This window comes from Phocoena phocoena, chromosome 1, assembly GCF_963924675.1.
Source record: "Phocoena phocoena chromosome 1, mPhoPho1.1, whole genome shotgun sequence".
NCBI classification, from domain to species: Eukaryota; Metazoa; Chordata; class Mammalia; order Artiodactyla; family Phocoenidae; genus Phocoena; species Phocoena phocoena.
Window position 1 is genome coordinate 40219933 of NC_089219.1, and position 26635 is coordinate 40246567.

The 26635-nt window shown below is 46.6% G+C and overlaps 2 protein-coding genes across 2 annotated transcripts in view; both read right to left on the minus strand.

The window, feature by feature from the left end:
- The window catches only part of BEND5 (BEN domain containing 5), a 47889-nt gene extending 43839 nt beyond the window's left edge, over positions 1-4050 (minus strand). The window contains exon 1 of the mRNA XM_065886542.1: positions 3815-4050. Within this exon, the coding sequence (XP_065742614.1) occupies positions 3815-4040 (226 nt within the window). The 5' untranslated portion in view covers positions 4041-4050. The remainder of the gene's footprint in view (positions 1-3814) is intronic.
- The window catches only part of AGBL4 (AGBL carboxypeptidase 4), a 1274144-nt gene that overhangs the window by 251088 nt on the left and 996421 nt on the right, over positions 1-26635 (minus strand). The window lies entirely within an intron of this gene.

Below are 26635 nucleotides of genomic sequence, written 5' to 3' on the forward strand. Positions count from 1 at the left end.
GGTGCCTGGCTTCCACCTCTATTTAGCACGTACATTGGGCCCTAAGACTACACTCACCCTGAGGACGATGCCCATTTCTTCCCTGTCATTCTGCCCGGACAGAAACCCTACATGGCAGGGCCTGAAAAGTTAACTTCTGTTTCGCCTGGATTGTGCTGTCATTTCAGTCCCAGGACCTCAGACCTGCGGGCGCACTGGAGTATTCGCTTATTACAGCACCGGGCCTGGTGTATAGGAAGTAGAAGGGGGACATTTGACAACAAAAGGAATTTAGCACACCAAATAACGATAACATAGCCAAAGTGCCTGGATAGAATGGCATAGAATTTTAAGACTCTGAGCTGAGAAAAACCAGTTGTGGCCCCATTAAAAAAAAACCATAAATTCAATACCATGAGCCCCAGTAGCAGACTGGATTGCACTTAGATAATGGTAAGCTCTCCAAATGGGTTGTTCTCATTTTCAACACGCTGTCTGGCAAATAAACGAGAGTGACGAAGGAGACCACATCCAAAGGTGAGCCACACCTTGAGTTACGTGGACCATGGAGGATGGGAGCTCTTCTGAGATTTCCTGAGGAAAATGACAACTTAGCAGAGAGGAAAGTGCGTGTGCTCTGTAGGAGGGAGGCTGGTGAGAGAGGAAGAACAGAAGGGGCTGGAAAACTCAGCATCTAAAACTGTTCCTGGGCTCGAAAACTTGACTTGAACTGTCAGCTTCACGGACAGTTCTTCTCTTGCCTTTCATTCCTTCCAAGCCTGCTGTGTGGCTGACGAGAACATCAGCTACTTTACAAAGGAGACTTCCAAGTGGGGGCCTGGCACTGGAAGACCTCGGTTTCAAGTCTGGCTTTGTCACTTGTTAGCTATACAGCTGGAGAGGAGTCTCTGAGACTCAGTTGTCCTCATCTACACAATGGAAATAGTAACAACGGCAATCTCTACCAACAGGGTCCCGGGGAGGACTAACAGATAATGCACAGGCACAAAGTAAGACTGTCAGTAAAGGTGTGTTTGTTTTCTCCCCTTGAACTGAAATCAAGGCTATATACTGGGTCTGACACACATGGAAACCATGATGTAGACCAGCATATGCTGGAAAATGCAAAGTCCCAAAGCAGCTGGCTTTGACATTTCCTGGATACAAGAAGAGGTACACCTGAAGACAGCTCTGAGTTGGCCTGGGCAAACGGTAAAGTACCGCGCTTCTCACCAAAAGCCATAAAACGGCCCCGAACTGCTCCTGAAACTACGCTTTTGGTGCCAGAGAGGGATTAATTACTCATGGCTAATGCACAAAAACATAGCTATCTCTGCCTCCCGCTTGAGGGCTTGCCGCCTCACATCTGGTCCCACAGCACCGTGGTATTCACAACTAGGAGATGCCAGAAGATGAGCTCCTTAAGACGAAGTCACTGCAAGCAATTCTCGGAGCCACCACATCCAAGATGGGGTTTCAAGACACATGGGGGAGTTCTTCCAGGACAAACGAATTCCCAAACCTACCCTGGCCCTTCCAGTCAGGTCTGGAGCCAGGACAGTGGCTCCAATTTAAAAGCTAACCAGCTGATTGGAATTCTAAATGTGGCCTAGTCAACAGCAAGTTGTTTCTTTTTCTTCCCCTTGCTCTTCTCAAGAAAAAAACCTGAAGAGAGGTGGAGGAAAGTGCTTTTCAACTCACTTTGCTCAAACTGGCGCCACGCTTCTTCTCTGGATCTACTCTGCCAATTTCCAGATGTTGCCTAGGTCTGTTTGTGTGTGTGTGTTATTTTAATTGTCTGTTTTCAATAACCCTAGAGATTTATCAACGTTCCAACTTGGAGGATGAACAGTCTATAGATTCAAGATTCATGGTCCTCACACCAATAATTACATGTGTCTTACTGAAGAAGACTTTTGTCAATTTCCAAACTCAGAGTCTGTGGGGGCTGCCATCTGCCTCAGCAGCCTCTCTGCGGTGCCTGAAGAGCAAAGCACAGTGGTGATGTTTACTGCATGAATAAGTGGATGCAGGGACAATCTCTAAAAGAGGAAAGCAGCTATTACACACTAAAACACCTACCTACCACTGACTCCTTCTGACCACATCACTCCCCGCCTCCTAGGGCCCTTCCAGATCTAGGAGTATAATAGAATCATTAGAGCAGGCTTTCTCTTCTTCTAGCCAAGGGGAAGCTAAGGTTACAACCTACCTGTAACCTCCTCAGGCCTATACTGTACTCTTGGGGAAAAATCTCCTAATCCCTTCCTTCAGGTAATTAAAAGCAAGCAAACAAATGAAATAAAACCTAATCCGCTACAAAGGTTTCCCTTTTCTACATACTTGCTTCATTCTGTTCTTCTGGCCCCAGGCATGCCCAGGTGTTGCGTGGTGGGGGGGTGGTCTATACCACTGTGCCCCAGGGCTTGCCAGAGAGGTGGTCAGGACACAGTCTGTCCACAAGGGCCCCAGGTGCTCATAGGGTTCCAGTTCTTCTTTCACTCCTCAACTCTGGCAAACCTACTTTCCAGAGGCAACAGGAGGTGATGGAAAGGAACTTTTCATGAACCACAGCTCTAAGCTACTGCTAACTTGCCATGGGACCCTAGGAAAGTCACTTCTCTGTTTCAAGCCACAGTTTCCTTATTTGCCAAATTTAAATATGATACATGCTGAATTCATCTCTTAAGGAAAGCTAAGGAAGTTGGAAAAAATAGGAAAGGTCTCAAACTACAAAATGCTAGCAATGTCTCCTAACCCCTGGTTTTCTCTTCCAACCAGAGGGCAGGGTGGTTTACTGTCTCTGTCCACTCTGAGGTACACCCTCCTTACCAGCAACAGCTCAAAGGCTGCTCCCCAAAATGGAAGTGATACTTTCCTCATCCACTCATATCTGTACCCAAGCCTCCTAAAACTAGCTGGGAAAGGGGATCCACTGACTTTACAAAGGAAAAGGTGCCTCAGCACGGCAGAAAGAACCTGGTGAAGGAGGCTAGAGGTCTGGTTTCTAGTCCTACCACCAAGTGAACCTCAGGATCTTCATCTGTCAGATGGGGATGAGACCACCTGCCTTGCCTATTTCTCAGGGCCCTGGGAAAGCAGGAATGGGAGGTCTGGTCTTATCCTGACCTAGAAACTCTTTCCTGGCCCTCAGCTCTCACTCAGAGAGCCTTCTGGGAGATTCAATAGGGGTGTGGAGTCTGAAGGATGCTAAAGTGCCACTACTGCTTTACCTCTGCCACCTAGCCAGGGAGGGGCAGGAGAGAGTGGCACCCAGTACCCAGTGATCGAGGCCTCTTCATCCTGTCCAATGATGGCCCGAATGAGACAAGGATGTCATAGCTTCCCTCTGTAAAGAGGGACTCCCACCTGGCAGAGTCTGACAATATCAAGCCTTGCCTCTCACTCCCAGGCAGTACTAAGGGCCTTAAAGGGAGAGACAGACAGCTAGAGAAACTTGGGGAGACAGAAGGCGCAGAGAGGGAAGGAACTGAGAGAGAGGTAAAGAGAAGGTGAGAGACAGAGAAATGAAGGTACAAACAGGCGGGGAGAGAACAGGAAAGTGAGGGAGCCGAGAAGAGACAAACAGAAAGAGTAGGACAGACAGAGAGATGGAGACAGGCTGACAGTGCGGGAGGTGTCGGGGAGGCGGGGAAGACAAAGGGGACCATCTCGTATTTTTAACTGGTCTGGCCTTCTAGAGACACCCCGTCCCCTAAAGAAAAGCCTACGGGACAGGAGAAGGGGGCCGGAACAAGCAGCGGCTCCCCCCGGCCCCCTCCCCGGCTCCCGGCCCCCGCCCGGCCCCCGAGTCCCTCCCGGACCGCTCGCTCACCTGCCAGCGCCAAGATCTGGGCCTTGTGGAGCAGCAGCGCGCCCCAGTCGCGGGGGGCGCGCGGGGGGCTCTCGGGCCCGGCGCCCAGTTCTTCCGGACCCCGGTACACGGCGTACACCTTCTGGTTGTCAAAATCCAGCCGCGAGCGGGGGCTGAAGTCGCGCACGCACGACACGGGCAGCGCGTAGCAGACGTTGTCCTCCAGGAACCGCACAAAGGCGTACATGGTGGGCGCCGGGGGCGGGCCCCGGTCGGCCGGTCAGCCCGCGGGGCGGGCGCGGAGGTGGGGAGCCGGCGGGGGGCGCGAGCCGCGCGGCCGGGCCGGGGGGCGGGGGCGGCTCCCGGGACCCGGGCTCCCCCCGCTGTTATTGTTCCTGAAAGCACCGCTCTGCCAATCGGCTGCTCTCGCCTGGGCGCGGAACCTGGAGGGAGGGGGGCGGGGGGCGGAGGAGGGGGTTTGGAAGCGCACCGCCACTCGCGAAGTCAGACCCGAGCAATCACAGCCGGAGCGCGATTCGCCGAGGGAGGGGAAAGGGCAGAGACGCTAAATCGCGATAATGATAATAACAATAGCCTTGCAGGAAAAAAATGCATTGACTAATATTCAAAGTCGCGCCGCGTGCAGGATTTGTGGCTTCAACGGTCGCGCTACAAAACAAATTGCATTGCAACAAAACTGCACTGCACAGGAGAGGAGAGTGTGAGAGACTAAATGCAGGGCAGGGGGCAATCTTGTTTGGATTCCTAAGTGTAAACTTGCACTTGCAAGAGAGCAGAATTTTGGAGTGTATCAAATAATTGAAACCGCTCCTCTCAACCCCTTTAGTTCATTGTTTTTTTGTTTTTTTCTTTCTCGCAAAAACCGCCAGCTCCCCTGTGGGGAGGGTCAGTCAGCCAGAAATGTTCCCCCTGTGCTGCCAAACTAGTTCTGACCAGAAACTGGGGCTTATCTGGGATTTCCAGTTGGACCAGCTGGCTGGGGCAGTGGAGTGTTTGTCAAGGGCCCCTCTCAGCTGGAGGAAGCAGTGTAGCTTTTCTCCCCTGTAGTCTTCCTCCAGTGAAGCACCCCTCCACAGAATGCCTGTCACTGAACTGGGACCAGTTGGAATGAGCAGGGAGCGGAGGGGTGGTCGTGGTCGGAAGAAGGCAAACCCAGGGCTAGCTGGGCGTTTCTGGAGCACCTCGAGGAGTTTTGACTGGGCTATGTGTCATAGGAACCCCATCCTACATTAGAGGGGGGTCAGCATCCTTGCACTGACGCCTCTGAGAGTGTGGGCTTTGTATCAGATATGACTACTTATATTCCTGGCACCTGATAGGGGCTCAGTGAATTTGGGGTGAAAATAATAATAAATAAACATCCACATTCAGTCACACCCATACTTTTATTCAAGCGACCAATATACACTGGGTATGCGCTACATGCCAGATTCTGGGCTAAAGGCTGGTGGTAGAGAGATGAACAGACAGCACAAACACCTGGATCTCTTGTGGTGTAAGACAGTGTACCAGAACTTGAGTCTCAATGTTGGATTCCTGTGCCCAAATTAGGTTACTATATGAATAACACACCTTCTCTGTCCTGGAAACCCTTACAATCTGGTCTGAAAGTATTAAAAAAGTGTAAGTAAGTAATTATGTTATGGTGAGAAAAATGTTCTCATAGAGGAATGCTGAATTGAGGTGGCAGGCTGAATTAAATGTTATATTTTTTTAAGAATTCATTTTAATGAACTCAACCTGTAAGAAAAAGACAAAATAAATGTGCCAAAATGTTGTTTCTTAGTAGTGGTGGGCGATTTTATTTTCCTTTGTGTGTTTATATAACTATTTTCCACAATAAGCAGGGATTACTTTATAATCAGAAAGCATTACACGTTATTTTTTTTAAAAAGCGCTGGGCTCACGTTTCAGATCAGCTACACTAATGATTAAGTAGATAAACCAAAACCCTCCAGATTATTTCACTGTGATTTGGGGAGGGCCATCAACATGCAGCTCCCAGATCCAAACATACAGGTCAGATCTAGTTCCCTTCAACTTAGCCTCTGGCATATATGCAGTGACAGCCAGTTATGAACACATGTTGTCCTGATACAGATGTTGAACCTTTGTTGCCCCACATACTTGTGGACAAAAGAGGAGCCACACTGAATTGTTCCAGCAGGTTTATCTTCATGATTATGATTTCTTTGGACTGATCTTACATGAGTTTTTATTTTAAGAATACATTCCTATGGTGGTCAAGGGGAAGTAATGTGTAGCAAGACTTCTGATAATTCGCAAGATGAGTCGTGCAGAGTTGGCCATATTTAATGAAATACCATGAAGCTCCAAACTCTGTTTGCGAAATAATTTCAGGTAGCACCATGGCCAACCTCCTAGCCCATCTAAATGAGAGTGGCCTCAAAATACATTACCAATCTCATCTCTACCACCTTCCTGCACACAGTACACTCCAGAAACATTACACTATTTGACATTTCCCGAGAGAGCATGTTTTATCAGGTCTCAAGCCTTTGTGCTTGGTTCTGCCCTCATCCTGGGAAGTTCTTCCTCCTGGAGTGCACAGTGACCTCAGCCTCCCCTGAAGGCCAGCTCAGATGTCACCTCCTCTCTGAAGCTTCCCCAACCAGCCTCTCTCCTCAAGCACAGGCAGTTTCTTTCTACTATTTTGTCCCAGCACCTTTTATCTTCCCTCATTAGAATGAGCTCTTTGAGGGGGGACAAAAAAGCCGTGTAACCTCAGCATCCCAGGATCCTAGCACAGGGCTGGGGAGAAAATGCTTATAAAACAAATGCATTAAAGAAAGACACAGCATGAATAACAAACCTCTTGCGTGTTTTTTCTGAACATTTGTCCCTTCTTTTCAGAGTTGGGGCTGAATCCCAGCTCTGTCTTTCCCATTCCTGGTGATCAAAGTGCAGATCACTGAGTCTACTTCTTGTGAGACAGACACACTCATGAACATATTAAGTATCACTGCACCCTCAGGTTCAAACAAATTCTCCATCCAAGTCAGTGTAAATCGTTTTCATAAGGGGGCAGTTCCATTTTCCAAGAACCCAGAAAGAAGAAAAGAACAAATAATGACATGGATGCCAACAGAGTAAACACGGACTCAATTCACCTTGCATGTAGGTGCACAGAATGGATTCTAGAGAAGCAATGGCATGTACAAGATACTCAAAGAGACACACTTCAGCAGCCTAAGGGCAACAGAAAGACACCCAGAGTTCCTGCTTTCTGTGTGTGTCACACAGTCAGTCTTTTAACACAGCTTCTAGAGAACCTACTAAGTGTGCCTCCTCTGTCCTAGTGAAAACCGGAGTCAAAGTACCTCTTTGATCCAGAGACTTGCTCCAGGCTTTACACATACCAGAAACTAAAGCTGTTGATGGATGATTCATTGATTGGCACACAAAGACAGTTCAAAAGTACAGATTTCATACTTAAAGAGGTGGCTAAAGATGTCAAGTTCAACCAGATCACAGTTGAATCCCCTCTTCAATATTCCTGCCAAGTGTTCATCCAGATGCTTTTTATATAGTTCTAATGTTAGGAAAGTTTACCAGCATGCCTTATCTTTGGGACACTACTGACTGTTAGAAAGGTCTTTCATACCTACACTGAGGAAGCAGCTTTCACCTTGTAGCTGTCATACTAGGTTCACCACCAAGAGTCTCATGCCAGCCCATCAGATATGGAAGAACTGGGGATCCTATCTCATTAGGATCTTGTTTATCTTCTGCCCAGACATCTTCACTTCCTTCACCTATCTCTCCTCATATGACCTGGTTTCAGTGATGATCATTGTGATATCTACTTTTCCTTCAAAGTTTACTTACAAACCAAGCATGCCAGGCAACAAATATATATGATTTCAATTAATTTCACACTGAACCCTTGAAGTGGGTATTATAAACCCCATGATAGAGTTAAGAAAATTAACAAAGCAGTCTGGCTCTGGGGAATCCTGGAAGGCCTGTGGTCATATTTGCATTTTAGACATTTTAGACTAGAAGCAGTGTGGGGTAAGGATTGGGGGGAAGCAAGACTGGGGAGTGGGAGGCCTGTGATGAGGTTGACTGTCCTCTCCCTGCGCCTCCCCTAACTCCCTCTTTCTACCAGCCAGATGTACTTTGCCTCTTGTCCAAGTCATTTTAATGGAGCAGAAAATGTACACATATGGGGCAGGTTTGCAACTGTGTCTGCATTGCACTTTCCTGTTGAGTTTTGCAGGGCCTTGGGTTAATGTCAAGCTCCTTCAGCTTAGCCAGCTGAAGCGTGATCGGGGCAGCAGGGGGACTTATGTTTCATATTACTGCATGGAATTCTCAGTGTACTTTGTAAAACTATTTTAAGGAGACCTGGTTTCTGTGAGTTTTTAAAGCAACTGGAGCGTGTCTTTTCAACCTCTCTGCTAATGATTGACCACATTTTTTCATGATTTTGCCTTTTTTCCCTGTGATATTTAATTTGACTTTTTAAGTATTTGCTTTTTAAATTTTTTATTTTTTATTTTTATTCTGCCCAGAAAAGCAACTTGCTGTGCTATGAGCTCAGGGCTATTGTCTTCTCAGGCTGATTCAAGGAAGGAATGTTGATACATGGCCAGGAGGATATGGAACTGTTGGGAGGCCCATGCTGGGCATTACCCTGAACTGCTATCACCCAAAGGCAGTGGCATCAACCCAGTATATCTGTGTGAACTCCTGATAATGAAATCTGGTTGACTCTGGTGGTGGGGTTTTGGGCAGGGGAGGAGAGGGCAGGAGATAGGGGGAAGGAAGAGAGGAGTTGCTCATTGAGTACAACCTCAAAGCCCAGTGAACACTGCCTGGAGTTAGAGGGAATGCCAACTTGTCATGTAGGCAACCACCTGGAGGGCCAAAGGAATATGGGCTTTGGAATCAGACCAAGGATTAAATCCTGACTTTGCCACATTTTTGCTGTAACTTTGGGCAAGACACTTTGCCTCCCTGAGACTCAGTCTGCTTACACATAAAATGAGGCTAATGATATGTACCTTCTGAATGTATTATGAGATTTGGGGCAGGAGTTTTTACCCTCTCTGTGTATCAGAACCACCTGGGGAACTTAAAAAAATATCCCACTCCCAGGTCCTATCCCCTAAGATCCTGATTCAATTCGTCTGGGGACGGGACCTGGGAAATGATTTTGTTTTTTAATTCTCAGATTATTCTAACATCAGATCAGTTGAGCACCTCTGAGTTGGAAGATTTTAAGGTAACATGGCAGTCACATAAGAATTGCTCAACCGGGGCTTCCCTGGTGGCGCAGTGTTTAAGAATAGCCTGCCAATGCAGGGCACACGGGTTCGAGCCCTAGTCCAGGAAGATCCCACATGCTGCGGAGCAACTAATCCTGTGTGCCCCAACTATTGAGCCTGCACTCTAGAGCCCGTGAGCCACAACTACTGAGCCCACATGCCACAACTACTGAAGCCCGCATACCTAGAGCCCATGCTCCGCAACAAGAGAAGCCACCGTAATGAGAATCCTGTGCATAGCAACGAAGAGTAGCCCCCGCTCGAAACAACGAGAGAAAGGCCACGTGCGGCAACGAAGACCCAACGCAACTAAAAATAAAATAAATAAAAATAATTTAAAAAAAGAAAAAAAGCATTGCTCAACAAATCCTAGATATTATTTTCAGGGTAAATACACAGGGCTCTGAAATGTCTATATAACCTCTCTTGGGCACAATAATTTCTTTGTTTGAAAAATGACATACCAGTGTGAAGTGAAGACAGTATATTGTAGTCTTAGGTCCTATATACAAATCCTGGCCTAATAAGTAAGGTTATTTTTACTAAGTGTGGCCATGGACAAGTTTCTTAGTCTCTCCAAGCCTCACTTTTTTCATGGAAATATTAATACAGCTTCATAGGGCTGTTATGAGAATTAACATTTTAATAATCCACGCAAAATGCTTGGCACAGTGCCTGACAGTATACGATAGTTCCTATTACTATTATTATTATCGTTATTATTACTAGAGCTCTTATCCCCATGCTGAAAGATGCCTAATAAATGTTTACTGAGTCACATTGAATATAATAAGCTAAACTATGCTGCTGATTATCCAACAAGCACTCCACAATGCTTCCATGCCAGTGCCATCCCCTTTAAACCAGAGCCTGTGGGCACGGGTGGTAGTCACCAAAGGAGTTCCCAGATCTCACATGTTCAAACGTCTCTGAGGCTACAGGCCTTGCCCAAACCTGCAGCAAACACTTCCAAGATAATGTGTTTGGAGCCATTCATTCTTTCAAATTGACTTTTTGAGTATTTTCTTAGAAGAAAAAAAAACTTGTATGTATTATATAAAATGTAACATGCAGACGCATTTACGGCAGTCTGAAGCCTTGTGAACGCCTGATCAAGCAGTCGACACAATGGTCAAGTTCAACCAATCAGACCTCTGCTATATTTTGATCTCCTGTGGGCCACACTCTGGAGCTGGTTACACGGATGATCTGAATCCAGGCATTTTAGTCTAGGTGTGTGTACTCCACATAAGCAACACAAAGCAAAAGAATTCCCCATGGTTGAAGACCAAAAGAAATTTATGAATAGAAGAGAAAGAAGAAATGCTGTCACAAGGGAAGAGCATTTGAATTGGTTTTGAAAAACAAAGAAATTGGCCTACCTGGGACTTCCCTGGTGGCGCACTGGTTAAGAATCCGTCTGCCAATGCAGGGGACACGGGTTCGAGCCCTGCTCCGGGAAGATCCCACGTGCTGTGGAGCAACTAAGCCCATGCGCCACAACTACTGAGCCTGCGCTCTGTAGCCCACGAGCCACAGCTACTGAGCCCACGTGCCACAACTACTGAAGCCCGCATACCTAGAGCCCGTGCTCCACAACAAGAGAAGCCACTGCAGTGATAAGCCTGCGCAACGCAACGAAGAGTAGCCCCCACTCGCGGCAATTAGAGAAAGCCCCCGCGCAGTAACGAAGACCCGACACAGCCAAAAATAAATAAATAAATAACTTTAAAAAAAAAAAAAAACTTAAAAAAAAACTGGGACTTCCCTGGTGGTGCAGTGGTTGAGAGTCCGCCTGCCGGATGCGGGGGACATGGGTTTGTGCCCCGGTCCGGGAAGATCCCACATGCCGCAGAGCGGCTGGGCCCGTGAGCCATGGCCGCGGAGCCTGTGCGTCCGGAGCCTGTGCTCCGCGACGGGAGAGGCTGCAACAGCGACAGGCCCGTGTACCACAAAAAAAAAAATAATAATTGGCCTGCCTGGGAAGGATGCAACTTGCCTCAACTATGAATTTCAATTAGGGGACTATTAGTTTTAGAAGCTGCCTCTGGTTTCCCTTATTCAATTAACTCATTCTGTTATTTTTCAGCTGAAATGTCACTTCCCTAGGAAAGGCCTGCCTGGCTTGTTCTTCCCAGCCCCCTCCACAGACTAGCTCAGGAACCTGCTACCTATTTCCACAGCTTCTTATATTTTTCTTCATGGAACTTATCGTAGTATATAACATATATTTATTCTATTACTGTCTGTCTCTGCCACTAGATTGAAAGCTCCACCAGAGAAGAGACACTATCTTTCTTCTTCACCACTGTATCCTAGCACTTAGCCTGTCACAAGGCAGACCCTAAACAAACACTTGCTGAATGAATGCATGTCTGAAACATAGACCCTGGAGAAGAGAGAAGCCCCCAAAGGTGAGGAGGGAGAGGTGTTCCAAGGGCCTTGTTTTGTTCCTCTGAGTCTTACATTTCCCTTGTGAGTGTCTCTCTGTTTCTGGGCTCCCACCATGTCTAGCTGCCATAATCTGGCCCCCAAAACAATAAAGCCCCTTTTGTAGTTTTCCCTTAGAGCGACTAGACAGGTTGACATTTTCAAAATGGTTTTCTAAATACACGGAGAGAAAAAATTGCAAATAATTACAGAAAAATAGTCACGTGGACAATCATATATAGTTGACATACACTGGAACCAACAATAATGTAATAGCATCAGGAACCTCACTGACACAGTCCCTGGCCTTCCCAGGACACAGATGGTGATTTTGCCTCATCCTATAAGGCTAGACTTTCTTCTTACCCTGCTGTTGGCTGGATGTCCTTGACTCTAACCCCCTACTCAGGGGTAACCCTGACTCATTCTAGACTTCTGATGATTCCAACATGATTTGGGAGGTAACAGGGCAACTTTCCTTCAAAGACCACATGCTAGTTCTCTGGTTACGATCTCTGCTCATCTCAAGCACCCATGGCTCAGAATGTCTGCCCTTCAGAGGTCCACAGAGGGCCAGAGTGAACCCCACATTTCCATCCACTCTTAGGCTTTTGTTTGATAACTCTGGGCTGCTATTCTGGGTTAGAGGCACACAACGGAACATTCATTCAGGGAATTAAGTCTTCTCAGAAGCACACAGCAAACCATGAATAATTCTGATTTTCTTAAGAACATATCCTAACCATACCATAAATTCAGTACAAAATCAGAAGAAAGGAATGAAAATGTAACTAACAATTATTGATTTCTGTGATAGGATGTATACTGGCCGCTTTAGACATATCTCCTTTAATATTTTCAGAACACCCGTGAGATTTTATATCTCCATTTTTCTGATGAGGAAACTAAGACTTATAGAGGAGATAGGAGTTGTTTATAGTCATGTGGAAAAGACCTGAACCTCAGGTTCTTGATCCAAAGCCTGGTCTCAAGGGCTGTTTTGATATGGACCTTGCCTCAGAGTTTCCTGGGCAGCAAGGAGCTGAATTGATTGTGGAGTTTAATCCCCACTTCCCTTTCTTAGAGGCTTGAATCCTGACTAGAAATCTGAGAACTAGATCTTAGGGGAAAGTCCAATATCTATCTTAGGGTTCCAAGCATCCCTAAGCTGAGTACCTAATGATTCTGAGAATACTGATGATATGACTACTAGGACTACATTATCTGGGGTTTCTGAAACCATGGTTACTTACTCCAGAGACACTGAAGTTTTCAAGAACTCTGAGGTTTCTAACTGCTCGAGCAGATCTCTATATTCTTCTTTTTTTTTTTTTTTTGGTACGCGGGCCTCTCACTGTTGTGGCCTCTCCCGTTGCGGAGCACAGGCTCTGGATGCGCAGGCTCAGCGGCCATGGCTCATGGGCCCAGCCGCTCCGCGGCATGTGGGATCCTCCCTGACCGGGGCACGAACCCATGTCCCCTGCATCGGCAGGCGGACTCCCAACCACTGTGCCACCAGGGAAGCCCGATTTCTATATTCTTACACTCTCTGTTGATGGCCAGGGACAACCTGGGGATTACCTGTTACTGCATGGTCTGGAGGGAGCCTCTTCTGAGCCAGAACAAAAGAGGATCAGAGAGCTCCAGTGAGAGAAATCTCTGTGAGAAGTGTCACTCCCACCCCATTCTTACCCTGCTATCACTTGGAGGAATAAGAACAAGGATAGGAATAACAGCCATGAACTTTTGTGGAATGTTTTGTGGAAGGCTTTACATCCATTTCTCATTTAATCCTCAAAGCAATCCTGGGTGGCAGGTACTATTAATATCAGCCTCATTTTAGAGCTGAAGAAACCAAGGCATAGGGATATTAGGTAACTTGCCCAAGGTCACACAGGAGTAAATGCTGGAGCCAGGATTCAGACTCAGACTATCTGACTCTAGAGGCCCAACTATGGACTTCTACCCCAGTTCTGGCTCCCTCTGAGTCTGACTCGTGCCCCACTGAGGGTGATTTGTGCCTTTCTAGCTAGAAAGGGGAGATGACGGATCATCCATCCTCAGAAGGTCATATGCTGGTTTTCTAGGGATGTCCAGACCACTTTGATTGGTCCAGGTGAGACCCTGGCAGGCACTATCTCAAGAAACATTCTGGAGCTCATTAATATTTTCATCCTATGTTGTAGTGGATGGGAGTGTACTAGACTCAATCTGCAGTATAAGGACGGCTTTCTTTTATTTACTCAAAATCAGTTTCCTTATTTAGTACCACAATAGGGCCACCTATTATGCCAACCAAAAAAAAAAGCTCTTGACCTCTAAGTTTTTCTATTATAATGGAAAATGACTCACGTATCCAACATGCCACACATTTTTTTTTGTTGTTGTTGATAGTTTTTTTCATATATTACTTTAGTGCTGGTGGTGGGTGAATTGATGTGTAGGGTATCAAAACCCCACCTCCCCTCCTTTACTATCAGGCGCACCTTTATTATCATGGAAAATAAATGGCTAGAATAGAGAAAAAAGAGATAAAGGTGAGGCATTTTTTTTCCCCCTAAAATACAGGATAGACATAAGCAAGACACACCAGGGTATGTGAGACTCTGGATGAAGTGGCCAGAGAGTTTAACTCAACTGTTAGGCAGAGTAAGTCACTGGACAGGCCCCATCCCTCCACCCTGCTAATGCATCCTGCCACTTTGCTGGGCCGGCAGAGGGTCTCCAGTCTTTGAGTTCCGCTTCTGGCTTCGGGACCCACGGTGGAGAGGCAGCCCAGCACAGAAGGGGGTATGAGGCCATAGGAAAAATGAAATGTGCACAGGCTTTAGACCCAGACTTGGGTTCAATTATCACTCCATCACCGTGGGCAAATTTCTGTCAGGTTTTTCAACCATCAAATAGAGTCTTATAAGGCTGTCATGAGGTCTAACAGACTACGCGTGTAAAGTGCCTGGCAGGCTCAGTGCCTCACACACAGTAGGTTCCATGAAAACCAGTTGTCTTTTTCATTCTCATCTTCTGAGAGAGTCTCTGTTACCTTTTCCTCTTAGGAGGTCACAGGGTAATGACAGGATGGATTGCCAGAAGCCAGGTATTTTGGGACGAAGTATCTTCCCCTCCCTCTTCCCAAAGACTGGGCAGTATTACTGCAGAGATGCCACCCACCATCCTCTTCCTGGCCAACGCTGGGGCAGTATGCCACGTTTAAGAAAGCTGGAACCTTAATAAGATTGGTACTTTTATAAAGTTTTAGGACTTAGCTGAGTTTGGGGTTTTATTGTCTGCTTTTAAAATTATGTTCAGCTTTTGTACATTTAAAACATGCCTTTGAAATTGTGAAACACAGTGTTCTCAATCATAAAAAAGGATGAATTATGTTATGCTTCTCTGTTCCCATTTCTGGGTTCTTTTTTTGTCTCCTTATATGAATTTTTCTGTGATGTCCTGCCTTATGTCCTAACTCATCTGGAATACTCGCTGTGAAATTCTGGGCAAGATTCTTAACTCCTGTAAGACTGCCTCTCTCATTCATTCATTCATCTACTAATGACTATTTGTTGAGGGTTCATTATATGCCAGAAGCTTTTCTTAATACTTGGGAAACAGCAGAGAACCAGACAGTTTTCTTATCTATAAAATGGGAAACTAAACTTTTAGGATTGTTAAGAAAAGCAAATGAGATAATATATGTAAAAGAGAGGAAGAGGCAAAGAAAAGGACTGAAGTTTATTGAGCTTCCTGCTCTGTCCCTGCTAATGCTAGGTGCTTCACATGCAGTGCCCATAATAACCTTACAGATGCATCAGCTGAGGCTCAGAGACGGAAAGTGAGGGCTCAAGTTACACCCTGGATTCAAACCTAGGATGAAGTTCCCACTCTGCTCTGTGGCTTCCTGTGGTCCCTGGCATACGACTTGTCATTTGGTAGGTGTGTTAATTCCCTTACCAATTCCATGTAGAATCTGGGAGGCCGTACTCTTCTTCTTGCTAGCTGATACATCTGATAGCACCAACTGTGATTTGGGTAGAGTAAGGGGTACTTGAATGAAAAATCCAAACCCTGTCCCCTACTTCCTTAGGGGACAAGATGCAAAGAAAACTCATGAAAGGCAGCGGTGTAGGGGGACATATACATTAAGGCTATAAATTTAAATTTGCTGTTGGAACATGCGAACAGTTATTAGTAACTCCAAGTCATCCGGGGAAGGACTCTGTGGTCCTCAGGCATCCAGACTCATCGGCGTAGGAGACAGCTGGGACATGGACTCTTGGCAAGAGAAACATTCTTTTCCCCAAGCCAACCCATCTCTGCTGCTGTGATTTTAAAGATGAAATGATCAAAACTCTATCTCTCTGACTCTTACCCCGCCCCAAGTGGAGGCAGATCTCAATTGCACAAACAACGAGGTACATTTTTCCACTTGAGACGTTCCATGTCCAAGGAAGAAAGCGTCTTCCAGGAAATGTTCACTTAGGGCCTGCACACTTTCAAGAGGCTGAAAGCAGCGTAGGAAATGAAATTACCCTGCTTACACTTGGCAAGGGGCTGCAAAACTGCCCCAAGCTAAACAAGTTGGACATATGCACCATTTTTTCTTCCATCTCTCTGTTTGGACAGGTCATAGCAAGAGCACAAAACAGATTTACCAACATAGGAGCCAGATAAGCACTGTCAACATGGTTTTAATTTTTTGAGCAAATCCTTATCTTTAGTATTATGAAAAGGAACGGCCATGCCAGATGGTGCTTGTTGCCACTGAGAAAACCTGTGAGGGTTACCAGAATGAAAAGGTAGACGTGGAGGAAGCAAAGAAGAGCTCTGCATGCAAAGAAAGGGAAAAGAAAAAAATCTTTTCCTTGGCATAAAGAAACTTCATCCTGAAGGTTCTTTTTTTTTTTTTTCTTGGCAGAGTAATAAATACCTTAAAATAGCGTTATAAGACGGAAACAGAATCTATAGAAGCAGGAAACCAAGAATAGTGACTTCAGAGAACTTATAGCCCAAACCTCCCATTATAGAAATGATTAAACTGAAGACAGAGGACAATAATTTACCCAAAGTCAAAAAGTTTTTCTTTGACTAAATCAGTCCTGGAACCCAGCTTCTGGTGGGCCTTTCCTCTGTCCTATATTGCCATGCTCTCTCTTTTGCGGTACGCGGGCCTCTCACTGTTGTGGCCTCTCCCGTTGCGGAGCACAGGCTCTGGACGCGCAGGCTCAGCGGCCATGGCTCACAGGCCCAGCTGCTCCACGGCATGTGGGATCTTCCCGAACCGGGGCACGAAACCGTGTCCCCTGCATCGGCAGGCGGACTCTCAACCACTGCGCCACCAGGGAAGCCCTGCCATGCTCTCTCTTGATTACAGGGGAAAGTCTTCAGAAGAAGGTGCTCTCATCCATGCCTATGGCATGAGCTTACCTACTCCTAGAGAACCATACATAATTCATCATTTTCAAGGATTAGCATCATGAAGAAGCCTCTCCTAGTTGGGGAGGGGATGTCCACTGTCACTTCCATCTGCCCTCTCTGTACTACCCTGTACTCCCCCACCCTCATCAATGGGACTCTCCAACACTCTGGCCAAAGCATGAACCCAACCCATTTTGGGTTAGGTTGCCCTAAGCATAGCTGATGCAGTCTGGACTTCCAAAGAGGCTTGACTGAAACAAAGAGGAAAGAAAAGGCAGCAGAATGATCTGAGCTTTGAAATCAGATAAACCTGAGCTCAAATCCCTGCTCCACAGCCCATTAGCTGTGCAGATCTGAGCAACTCACTTGACTTCTCCGAAGTTTGGTTTCCTTATCTGTGGTGTAGGTTGATTTACCTCCCAGGATACTTGATAGATACAATTAAATAAGAGAGCATACAGAAAGCATCCGGCCCAGATCTTTGCACACAGTGGACACTGGTGTAAACAAAGCATTAAACAATCTGATTTAGAAAGCACAGGTGTACAGCCAAAACTCAAAAAATATTTCCTGGACCACTTTCTTTGAGCCAGACGCTGTGCTAAGTGTTGTGACAGAGACAAACAAGACATGGGCCCTACCCTGCAGGAAATGATTTTTTCTTCAGTGTTATGGGTTGAATTGTGTCCCCCGCCAAAAGCTACGTTGAAGTCCTAACCCCTCACATCTGTGAACGTGACTTTATTTGGAAATAGGGTGTCTGTGAAATCAAGTTAAAATGAGGTCATTAAGGCGTGTCCAATCCAATAGAACTGACGTCCTTCTAAGAAAAGAAAAACGATATGTGAAGACAGAGACACATAGGGATAATGCCATGTGACTACAGAGCAGAGACTGGAGTGATGCAGCTGTAAGCTAAGGAAGGCCAAAGGATGACGGCCACCACCAGAAACTAGGAAGAAGCAGAAACAGAGCCTCAGAGTGAGCATGGCTCTGCTGACACCTTGATTTTGGACTTCTAGCCTCCAGAACAGGGAGAAAATAAATTTCTGTTGTATTGAGCCACCCAGTTTGTGGTACTTTGTTTTGGCAGCCTTAGGAAACGAATACAATTGAGGAGACATCCACGGGGGCCAATATAATAATTGCAACAGAAGAAGTGGAATAACATTTATTGAGTTCCCTGTGCTGAGTCTGTTACATTTATTCAATTATGTAATCTTGATTAAGCCAAGAAGGAAGGCTTCTTGTGAGGCCCGATGCTAATGGAGGCCCAGTGTCTCTATGTGGAGGTAGATTTTCCAAGGCAATGGACAGTCTGTGGCTGCCTGACTATTCCCTATATTTGGAGTTGACACCTGAAGGATGGCTAGAAACTCTGCAGGTATGAGAGGGTAGGGAGGGGAGACACCATTTGGGCTAGAGAGCCCAGCGTATGCACAAGCATAGAAGTGTGAGCTAGTTTTGGAACTTTCAGGAAACTACAAATATTTAAGCACTGCTTGGAGCACAGTGCCATTTATCTGCCTTCTAGACTTTCTTCTGCACTTTGATATCCCACAGACACCTCTTATTCAAGATGTCCCAAACTGAACGAGACCCTTCTTTAGACCCCCATTCATACCTCCTCCTACCTGTTCTCCCTCCTACCTTCCCTGCTCTGGTAAATGGTCCACTTACCCACCCATCCAGCCTAGCTAGACGCCTCAGCGTGCCTGCATACTCAACCCGTGGAAATTGACTTCCCTCTTGTTCCAGATTTACACAGCCATTTCTGAGCTTTACTGCCTCTGGTTCCGATGGGATCTCACTTGGCACAAGCTCCCAACTCTCCAGCTGTGTCTCCCAGCCGTATTCCTTCCAGCCAAGCCTCTCTGCCAGATAATTGATGATGTGCAGACAAGTTCTTAATTGCAACGGGGGAGCACATATTTCAAGCAACTTTGTGATAAAGCAAAGGATCCTTCTTATAACATGAAGGACATTTCTCTCACAACCCCCCACCACTCCGCCAATTTATCATTTCATCTGGATTTTCATTTCACATATTAAATCCAAAAGTCTCTTACAGCAGGATCCCTAAAACAAAAGAACAAAAACCTGCCCAAGGGACAGATGGTATCATCCTGAGGTGCAGCCATGTCAGGTGCTTCCCAAGATGCTCTTCGTTCTAAGTCCAGCCCCTTTGACCTTTAGACTCAAGACTGGGCACTTACTGGGGGAAAAGCAATTTTGGCTCCTGGCAAGAAAGGGAAGGACATGTGGATTTATGAAGAATCTAATACATGCGTGGCTCTTTTATTTACATTCTCTCATTTTCCTCTTCATGATAACCCCATGAATTGCTACCCATTGTATAAATAAGGGAGCTCAGCACCTTACCCAAGCTAGTGGCAGCTTGTAGGGGAGATGACTAACGTTGAAGGGGTGCCTGAATGAATCATAATGAGATTGCTGTCTCTAAGCACACCCTTTCAAGTTGTCTGGGTTATCCAGTCAGCCCTGTTGCCTTTTCAAAGTAGACATGAAGTCCTCAGTCAAAGAGGAGGCCTTCTGCCCCATGCTAAGTCCCCAAGTGGGTGGGCAAGAGGCTGCGGTGGAAACTTTTCTGTTTGCTGCTGCCTTGGGGCTCCTCCCTCCTGCTGGGAGTCAGTGTTAGGTGCTGCCGTGGGAGGGGCGAATCCAGCCACATGGGTCCTTGGAGAGGAAGCACCTTGGCTTAGATCTGAAATTGAACGTCCTCTAGGGAGTTTGAAAAGGTGGTTTTTGTGTACTTCATAATGGCCCAGCTGTTCCAGAAAGAGGAAGTGCAACAACATTTTTAGAATAGTTAGTGGGGTGCGACAGAACCCAAAGACTGTACCCGCAGAAACCCTTCCCCTGCTCACTTGTTTCAGAAAACACTCAGTGTTCACAGAGAAAGTGCTGTGCTCTGTGCTGGATCTCCGACCTCTCCCTCTTGGAGGGCCCCTTCCTACCTGTGCTTGCACATGCTCAAGCCTTTCCCAGCCTCAAAACATGACCTGCACCCCCTCCAAACCCTTGCTCATCCTTGCCTCACCTTTCATTTCTTCCTTCTCACTTCCTCTTCACAAGCACAACTTTTTGAAAACAAGTGCAGTCCACACTTATTATCAGCATTTACTCACCTCCCGTTCACCCCTCAGCCCCGCTGCAGTCTGACCTACACCTGTATTGAACCTGCTCTCCAAGGTTACCAGTGACCTACTGAATTCAACATCACTGAATTCCTACATTTGGTCTCGGCAGCGTTCACACTGTTGACCTTGTCTTCTTCCAGAAATGTTTTGCTCCCCTTGACTTCAGTTGTCTTGATTTTCTTCCTGCCTCCTCTTATGTAACCCTCAGTCTCCATGGTAGGCTCCTCTTCTTTGACCCACATTTTAGATGTCAGTATTTCTCAGAATTTTGCCCTGTAATTCTGGTCTTCTTATTTTGTGTACTCACACACTTAGAGCAGACAGACTCCTCCCCTGAGCTCCTGTCACATATGCATACGGCTGCTTACTAGACATCTGGACTTTGAGGTCTAAATGGCATCTCAAATATTCCAAATCCATCTCTTCATGAAGACCCAGGTTGTGTGTGGCTTGTCCACTTGTGTATCTCTAACTCTTAGCACAGTACCTGCAACAAGGAAATTCCTTAATCAAAATGGACAGGGATGATGAGTTCACAAAAATTGGTGAGCCAGGTGAGCTCCTGCCCTTAAGGAGCTCCCAGTCTTGAAACAGGAGACTCTAATGTGTGAATTAGTGCTGTCTTGGAGGAAAGCACTAGAGGCTGTGGGGATCTGGAGTATATCCATTTTTCTTACAGCTTCCAGATATACAGAGTTGGGCACAGCCAGGACCAGAGGAGTCCTTGAGTACATGTTCCCAGAATCCTTTGGCACAGTTTGGCAGGGCAGCTAAGTAGCGCAGACACTGTGGTAATGAGCCCAAAGGCCTGATGTCAAAGACCTCAACTGGACAATTTTCTCAGCTCCATAACCATAGACAGAGCAGCCATCTTAGCACAGACTAGGTCCTGATATTACTCACATGAGGAGCCCTGATCTTGGCATAGATCCTGACATTATCCAACCATGTGATAAATATAGCATCTTTCGTAAGAACAGGTAAGGTGCCTTCAGGCAACACACTCTGACACAAGGAAGGCAGAACCCAAAGCATGTGTCCTGCCTGGGGGGTTAATGACATAAACATCCATTTCATATCCTAAGAAGAGAAATAGAATTACCAAGTCTTAAAGAGTTAAAGCTGGAAGGCATTATGCCCCCTTACATCACCTTTCATAGCACAGAGAATGGGAATTCAGCTCATTGTATATAGGAGTACAAATGTTAACATTTCATATCTAGCTTTAGATGCAAAAGCCCTTATTCCCACTTCTGAATCTTCCCCAATTAATTTTATCAAAGCATAACTGACTTTTGACTCAGAAACATCAAACTAAAGATTTCTTCTGGCCTCCAGGCCTCTAGCTGGCCCTCTCTGATATACTTTTGTCCACCAGCCAGAGTGATCTATTTAAAGCATAAAGCTGGCCAGGTTTCTCTCCTGCCTAACACCCTTCAGTAGCTCCCCATCACCTTCAGGATGGAGTCCAGGTTCCTTGTCTCCAGGTTCAGCAGAGCCCTGCCTTATCTCTTGCCTCTCCTCACATTCCACTTTATTCCATGCTGTCTTACGCTTACGTTGAAGTTGTGCCTCTTTCCAGAATGTATTGCTCACCAATCTTTGCTTGCTTAACTCTTTCTTAACCTTTGAGATCCACCTTAGCCACTATCTCTTCCAGGGAGCCTTCCCAGAACTCTTAGGCTGGGTCACTGCCCCCTCGCCCTGTCCCACCACTAGGCCTCCTCCATGATGTCATTTAGAACCTTTGATAGGGACATCTTATTTATGAGTCTGCATCTCCAGCGTTCTGGGCTTCTGAAGGACAGGAGCTGCATCTTTATCATTCCCCTCCTCTCAGTGCCCGCCACAGGACCTGGCACAATGGAAGCTCTTGGTGAATTCTGACGGAAAAGAAAAGCAATTCCACGATTAACACTCACTGAGAATTAACTGTGTGCTAGGCGCTAGGTGCTTCACACATAGGTGCCATTTCATTCTCCTAATAGCACCGGGACCACTCAGCACGCTTAACAAAGCCCACTGCACCCAGGGTGGTGATTGCCGGTATCCTGTAGGAGCTCCAGTAATACCCAGAGACTGTCTCTTGGCCCTGTCCCTGGCCCAACCCTCCATTCCAACCTACGGCCTCTGGACTCATGTCCACTTCATGCCTCACACCTGGACTTGCCTCTCTGCTTGGCCCCTTGGGTGAGACCCAGGGTCAAAGTCTTTGTCTGTCTTTCTGTCTCACTTCCACCTCAGACACTGGCTCTCACCCTCAGGATCAAGTTCTGCAGCTTGTATACCTAACATTTTCCACCCCAGGAGGCAGCCAAGGCTCCAGACCCTCAGTCCCAACCCAGCATTCCAGGTCCTTGATTACATGAGAGGAAAGAGTAGATCGAAGTAGGACTGGTTGCACCACTGTTACAACGACAACAAGGAAGTTCAGTCAAGTTATGTGCCCAAGGCTACATGGCCCGGCTTCTGCCCAATGCCAAGACAAGACCCAGACAGAGTATCTTCTCTTGTTTGGAGGGCACACTCCTTCTCCTTTAAAACAACCCCTCCTTTAGCCCTTTGAAGGCCTGCCTACTTATATATTTCACACCTTGGTTATGAGATGTCCAGGCAGGAGCTGAATCTATCACCATCCTCCAGGGGCCAGCCTGGCATAGAGAAGCGCCTTGGGGAAGGCATGGTAAAGGGATGAATAAGTGTCAAGCTCAAGCTCCCACTAATCTCCCTCCGGCTACAGTGGATGTTCTGCCTTCCCTCTACTTCGGTTTCCAAAGGTACTTGGAATCCTCCTTTGCATTTAGATCAGTACCCAGGAAACAAAGCTATCATATGCATTTTCTAGTCAATTTTTCTGTGTAATTGATACTAAATCCTTCTGTAAAGAAACACACACCCTCAACAACCTAAGGAAAGCTAGTTATGGTTTAATGGCTTAAATAAAGGAATTGTGCAATTCTGGGGAAAGTACCAATCTCTACATTATCCCTTCTGTCCTGAGAACACCAACCTCTCAGGTAACATTTTCTAAGGCTGTGAAAAGAGAAACTGCTTTGGAGTTAGATAAAATTGGGTTAAAATCCTGACTTTGCCTCTTAGGGGCTGTGGACCTCGGGAAGAAACCTGAGAGTCACCCTATGCTCTACCCTCTTCCTTACTTCAGCCAATCTATCCTGCCAGTTTCACCTTCTAAATGGTTTTTCTCCAATCTCTGCTTCAATCATGAGCTAGTTGGATGATTAAGCACTTAGGCTCTGGAGTGAGACTGTCTGGACTTGAATCCCAGTTTTCTTATTTACTATGTCATCCTGGGTGATTTATTTAACCTCTCAATGTCTCAGTTTCCGGGGATGAAAAATCTTGGGTTATTAACAAGAATCAAGGAAATAATCCCTATAAGTGCTAGCATTATTCCTGGCCCAGAGGAGGAGCTCACAGACATTAGCTCTTCTTACTGTTTCTTATTACCTCCTTTGTTCAGGCCATTAACACCTGCGACTCCACACTTCCCCCTGTCCCACCCCTACCTCCCCCACTGCCACCCCCTGCCCATCCCTGTAAGGTCTCCTGCCTGGTTTTTCTCCTCTGCTGCCTCTTCTTCAGTCTATTCTCTGTGCCTTTGCCAGAGAATTCTCTTAAAAAGACAGATTTGAGCATGTGATTTTCAGATGAGAAACTCTGCAATAGTGCCCCCTTGTCTGTAGAATAAGGTCTGAGCTCCCTAGCTTTGCAGACAAGGCCCTCCATGATCAGGGTCCCTGCATACCTCCCGACAATCCTGAGAGGGAACTGCTGTCTCAGAGTGTTAAGTGAATGTCCCAAAGTCCTACAGCTATTCACTGCTCCAGCTGGGATTTATACCCAAGTCATCTGAGACCAGAGCCTGTGCTCCGTGCATCGGCCCACACTGCCTCTCTCTACGCGGGCCATCCAGGAACTGACAGCAAGAGGCAGCACCAGATAAGCAGGAACGGAAGAGTGTACAGGGGAGAAAGAGGAACTGGGATGGAGACAGCACGGCGGGCTACCTGACTGAGGAACTTCCCGGAGGGGTTGGGGCTCTAGGGGCCTGGAAGGACAGGGTAGCGAGGATGACACTGGAGAAGATGCTGAAGCTGTGATTTCAGAATTGGTTGGTGAGATGAAGTGAGATTCAAGTCTGAGTGGAAACATGCATGTCAGAAGCATCTTCCCCAACCCTGGCAGAACCCCAGGAAGCTCTGAGGTTTTGTTCTCGGTTTTGTTACTTTACTGTCAGTGGGGTTGGAAGGACCATGTTAGGTTGTAGGACTTGCGGGGTCCTCTTTGTTCTCCAGATTAATGAGCTCTAGGTTGGTTGGGGAGGGAGAAGAGTCCTTCCCCCTTGAGGTCCTTCCTTGCAGTGATTCTAACCAAATACCCATCCATTTGTGCAGTAAACCTTCCAGATGCCTGCAAGGCACCAGGGCCCAAGCTGGAAATGCAAAAAACCAATCAGAGGTGGTTCTTGGCCCTAAAGTACTGATTTAGCAGAGAGAATATGCCATATACAATGACAATACTGTGTGAAAAGGGCCTTGGGAGAGCTTGAAGAAGTCCTCTCAGAGATGACATTTCAGCAAGCTTCTCAGTGAACATTTTCCTTCAAAAGGATTACTTGGGTTCATTTCAAAAGGCAAATTTGGGTTATTGCTTTTTGTGATTGTAACTGCCGAACAACATGTCATTGCTTGGCGTCGTGTGGCGCTCTTAGGGCATGCAGGGTAGAACAGTGGTGTGGCAGAGTTCCTTGTCTGGGGGACCTAAAGTGTGGTTCTATTTACTCATTGTAATGTCCTCAATTTATAGACCAGGGATAATATCATCACTTCACAAGATTTCATAACTGAAGCACCTGGCAGAGAGTCTGCAGGCCGCATGAAAAAGGAGGAACACACTCTCTCTGGCTATATTAGGGGCCCAGTGAGGTAATACAAAAGGACAGTGACCTGGGATGAAGCAACTCTGCCACTGACTAGCAGTGACTCTGTACAACTCGATTAACCACACTGAGCCTCAGTTGCCGCCTTTGTCCAGCGGGGACGAACCACCATGTCTGGCCACTGAATGGTAGCTCTTGATCCCAGGTCTCCCATTCCCATGCTGTATGCCCCCCTCTCTCAGCCTATTTCCCCATCTGTGAACAAGACAGGATGGTGAGGCTCTGTGCAGAGAAAGACTGAGAGAGAATATTCTCTAGGGGCTGTTTAGCTTTGACATCCCATGCATAAAACAACAGCCAGATTGGACTGTTGCTTAATTCTATCCAAACTGCCAGAAAGGCATTTGAATAAGTAATCTAATATATACATTTCTATTCTATTCAATATTCAGGTCGTCTCCTGGCTGGAATGAGTATTCAGAATAATGATTGCTTAGAAACATACCATTCCAAATACGAATGAGAATATTTTTGCAATATTCAGTTCAACAAGGATGGGAGGTATGAGATTAGGTTCTGCAAATAATCACATCTTTCACATCTTGGACGCCTAGACACATACTTACTACATGTCTCTCTTCATAATCTTGGAAATGCAAATCCCTGCTCTCTTAGAGGCCTGAACATACCTTCTGTGCTAAGTCAGTTCCCGTGTGAAGATGGTAGAACAGGACAAAAAGATGTGACCTCTCATCTGGTGTTTGAGGCTCTGCTACGACATCTTCCCCAGCCACTAAGCTGTGGTCTGGTCCCCTCACACTCCAGTGGAGACAGAAAGCCCACTGCTCGAAGTAGCTAATCCCACTGGTGGCCAGCTTTGACTTGGGGAAATAGCCTCTCACGCTGAGCAGTCTCCCTGCTTCTTCTAGCGTTCCTACATTGATCCTGGTTCTGCATTCTGTTCTGCTCTCAGATATTCCTGCAGGGATTGAAGGCAATGACCCTCTCCCTTCCACCAAGGCAGCCTTTTCCCTGAGCTGAATCCCCACTCCCTCCAACCGGAAGTCAGCTCTTGCTTTGTGCCAGCACAGGGCTCTGTAGGGATCAGCCTGGAGGACACCAAGAGCAAAGGTGAGCTCAAGATGCCCTGGTGAATTCCTTTTTCTCCAGCTTCCTATGCCATTCAGTATGAGAAAATGAAGCTTTTAAAGTAACAGGGGCAGAGTAGTTGTTTCTGAGGAAGGTTGCCAAGGCTTTTCAGGAAACAGAAAACAGCACTGGGGAAGGAAGACCTTTGGATTATAACGGGAGGAACAGAGAGTGCTAGCCTACAAACTGTTCCCAACCAGCACTGCACCCACCTCAGAAGGTATGTGTGCACACGTGTGTGTGTGTGTGTGCACGTGCATGCATGAGAGCACGTGGGTGTGTAAGTATGAGTGATTGTGAGTGAGCATCTATCCTCTCATGCTCAACAGTGCCTGGCTGGTGTTAGTACAGAATAAGCTCCTCACTTGGCCAATTGTCACGTGTCTTCAAGATTCGCTCAGATGTCACCTCCTCTAGGAAGCCTCCCCGGACATACCCTCTTTACCTTAATCGACCTGCATCCCCAGGAAGCTTT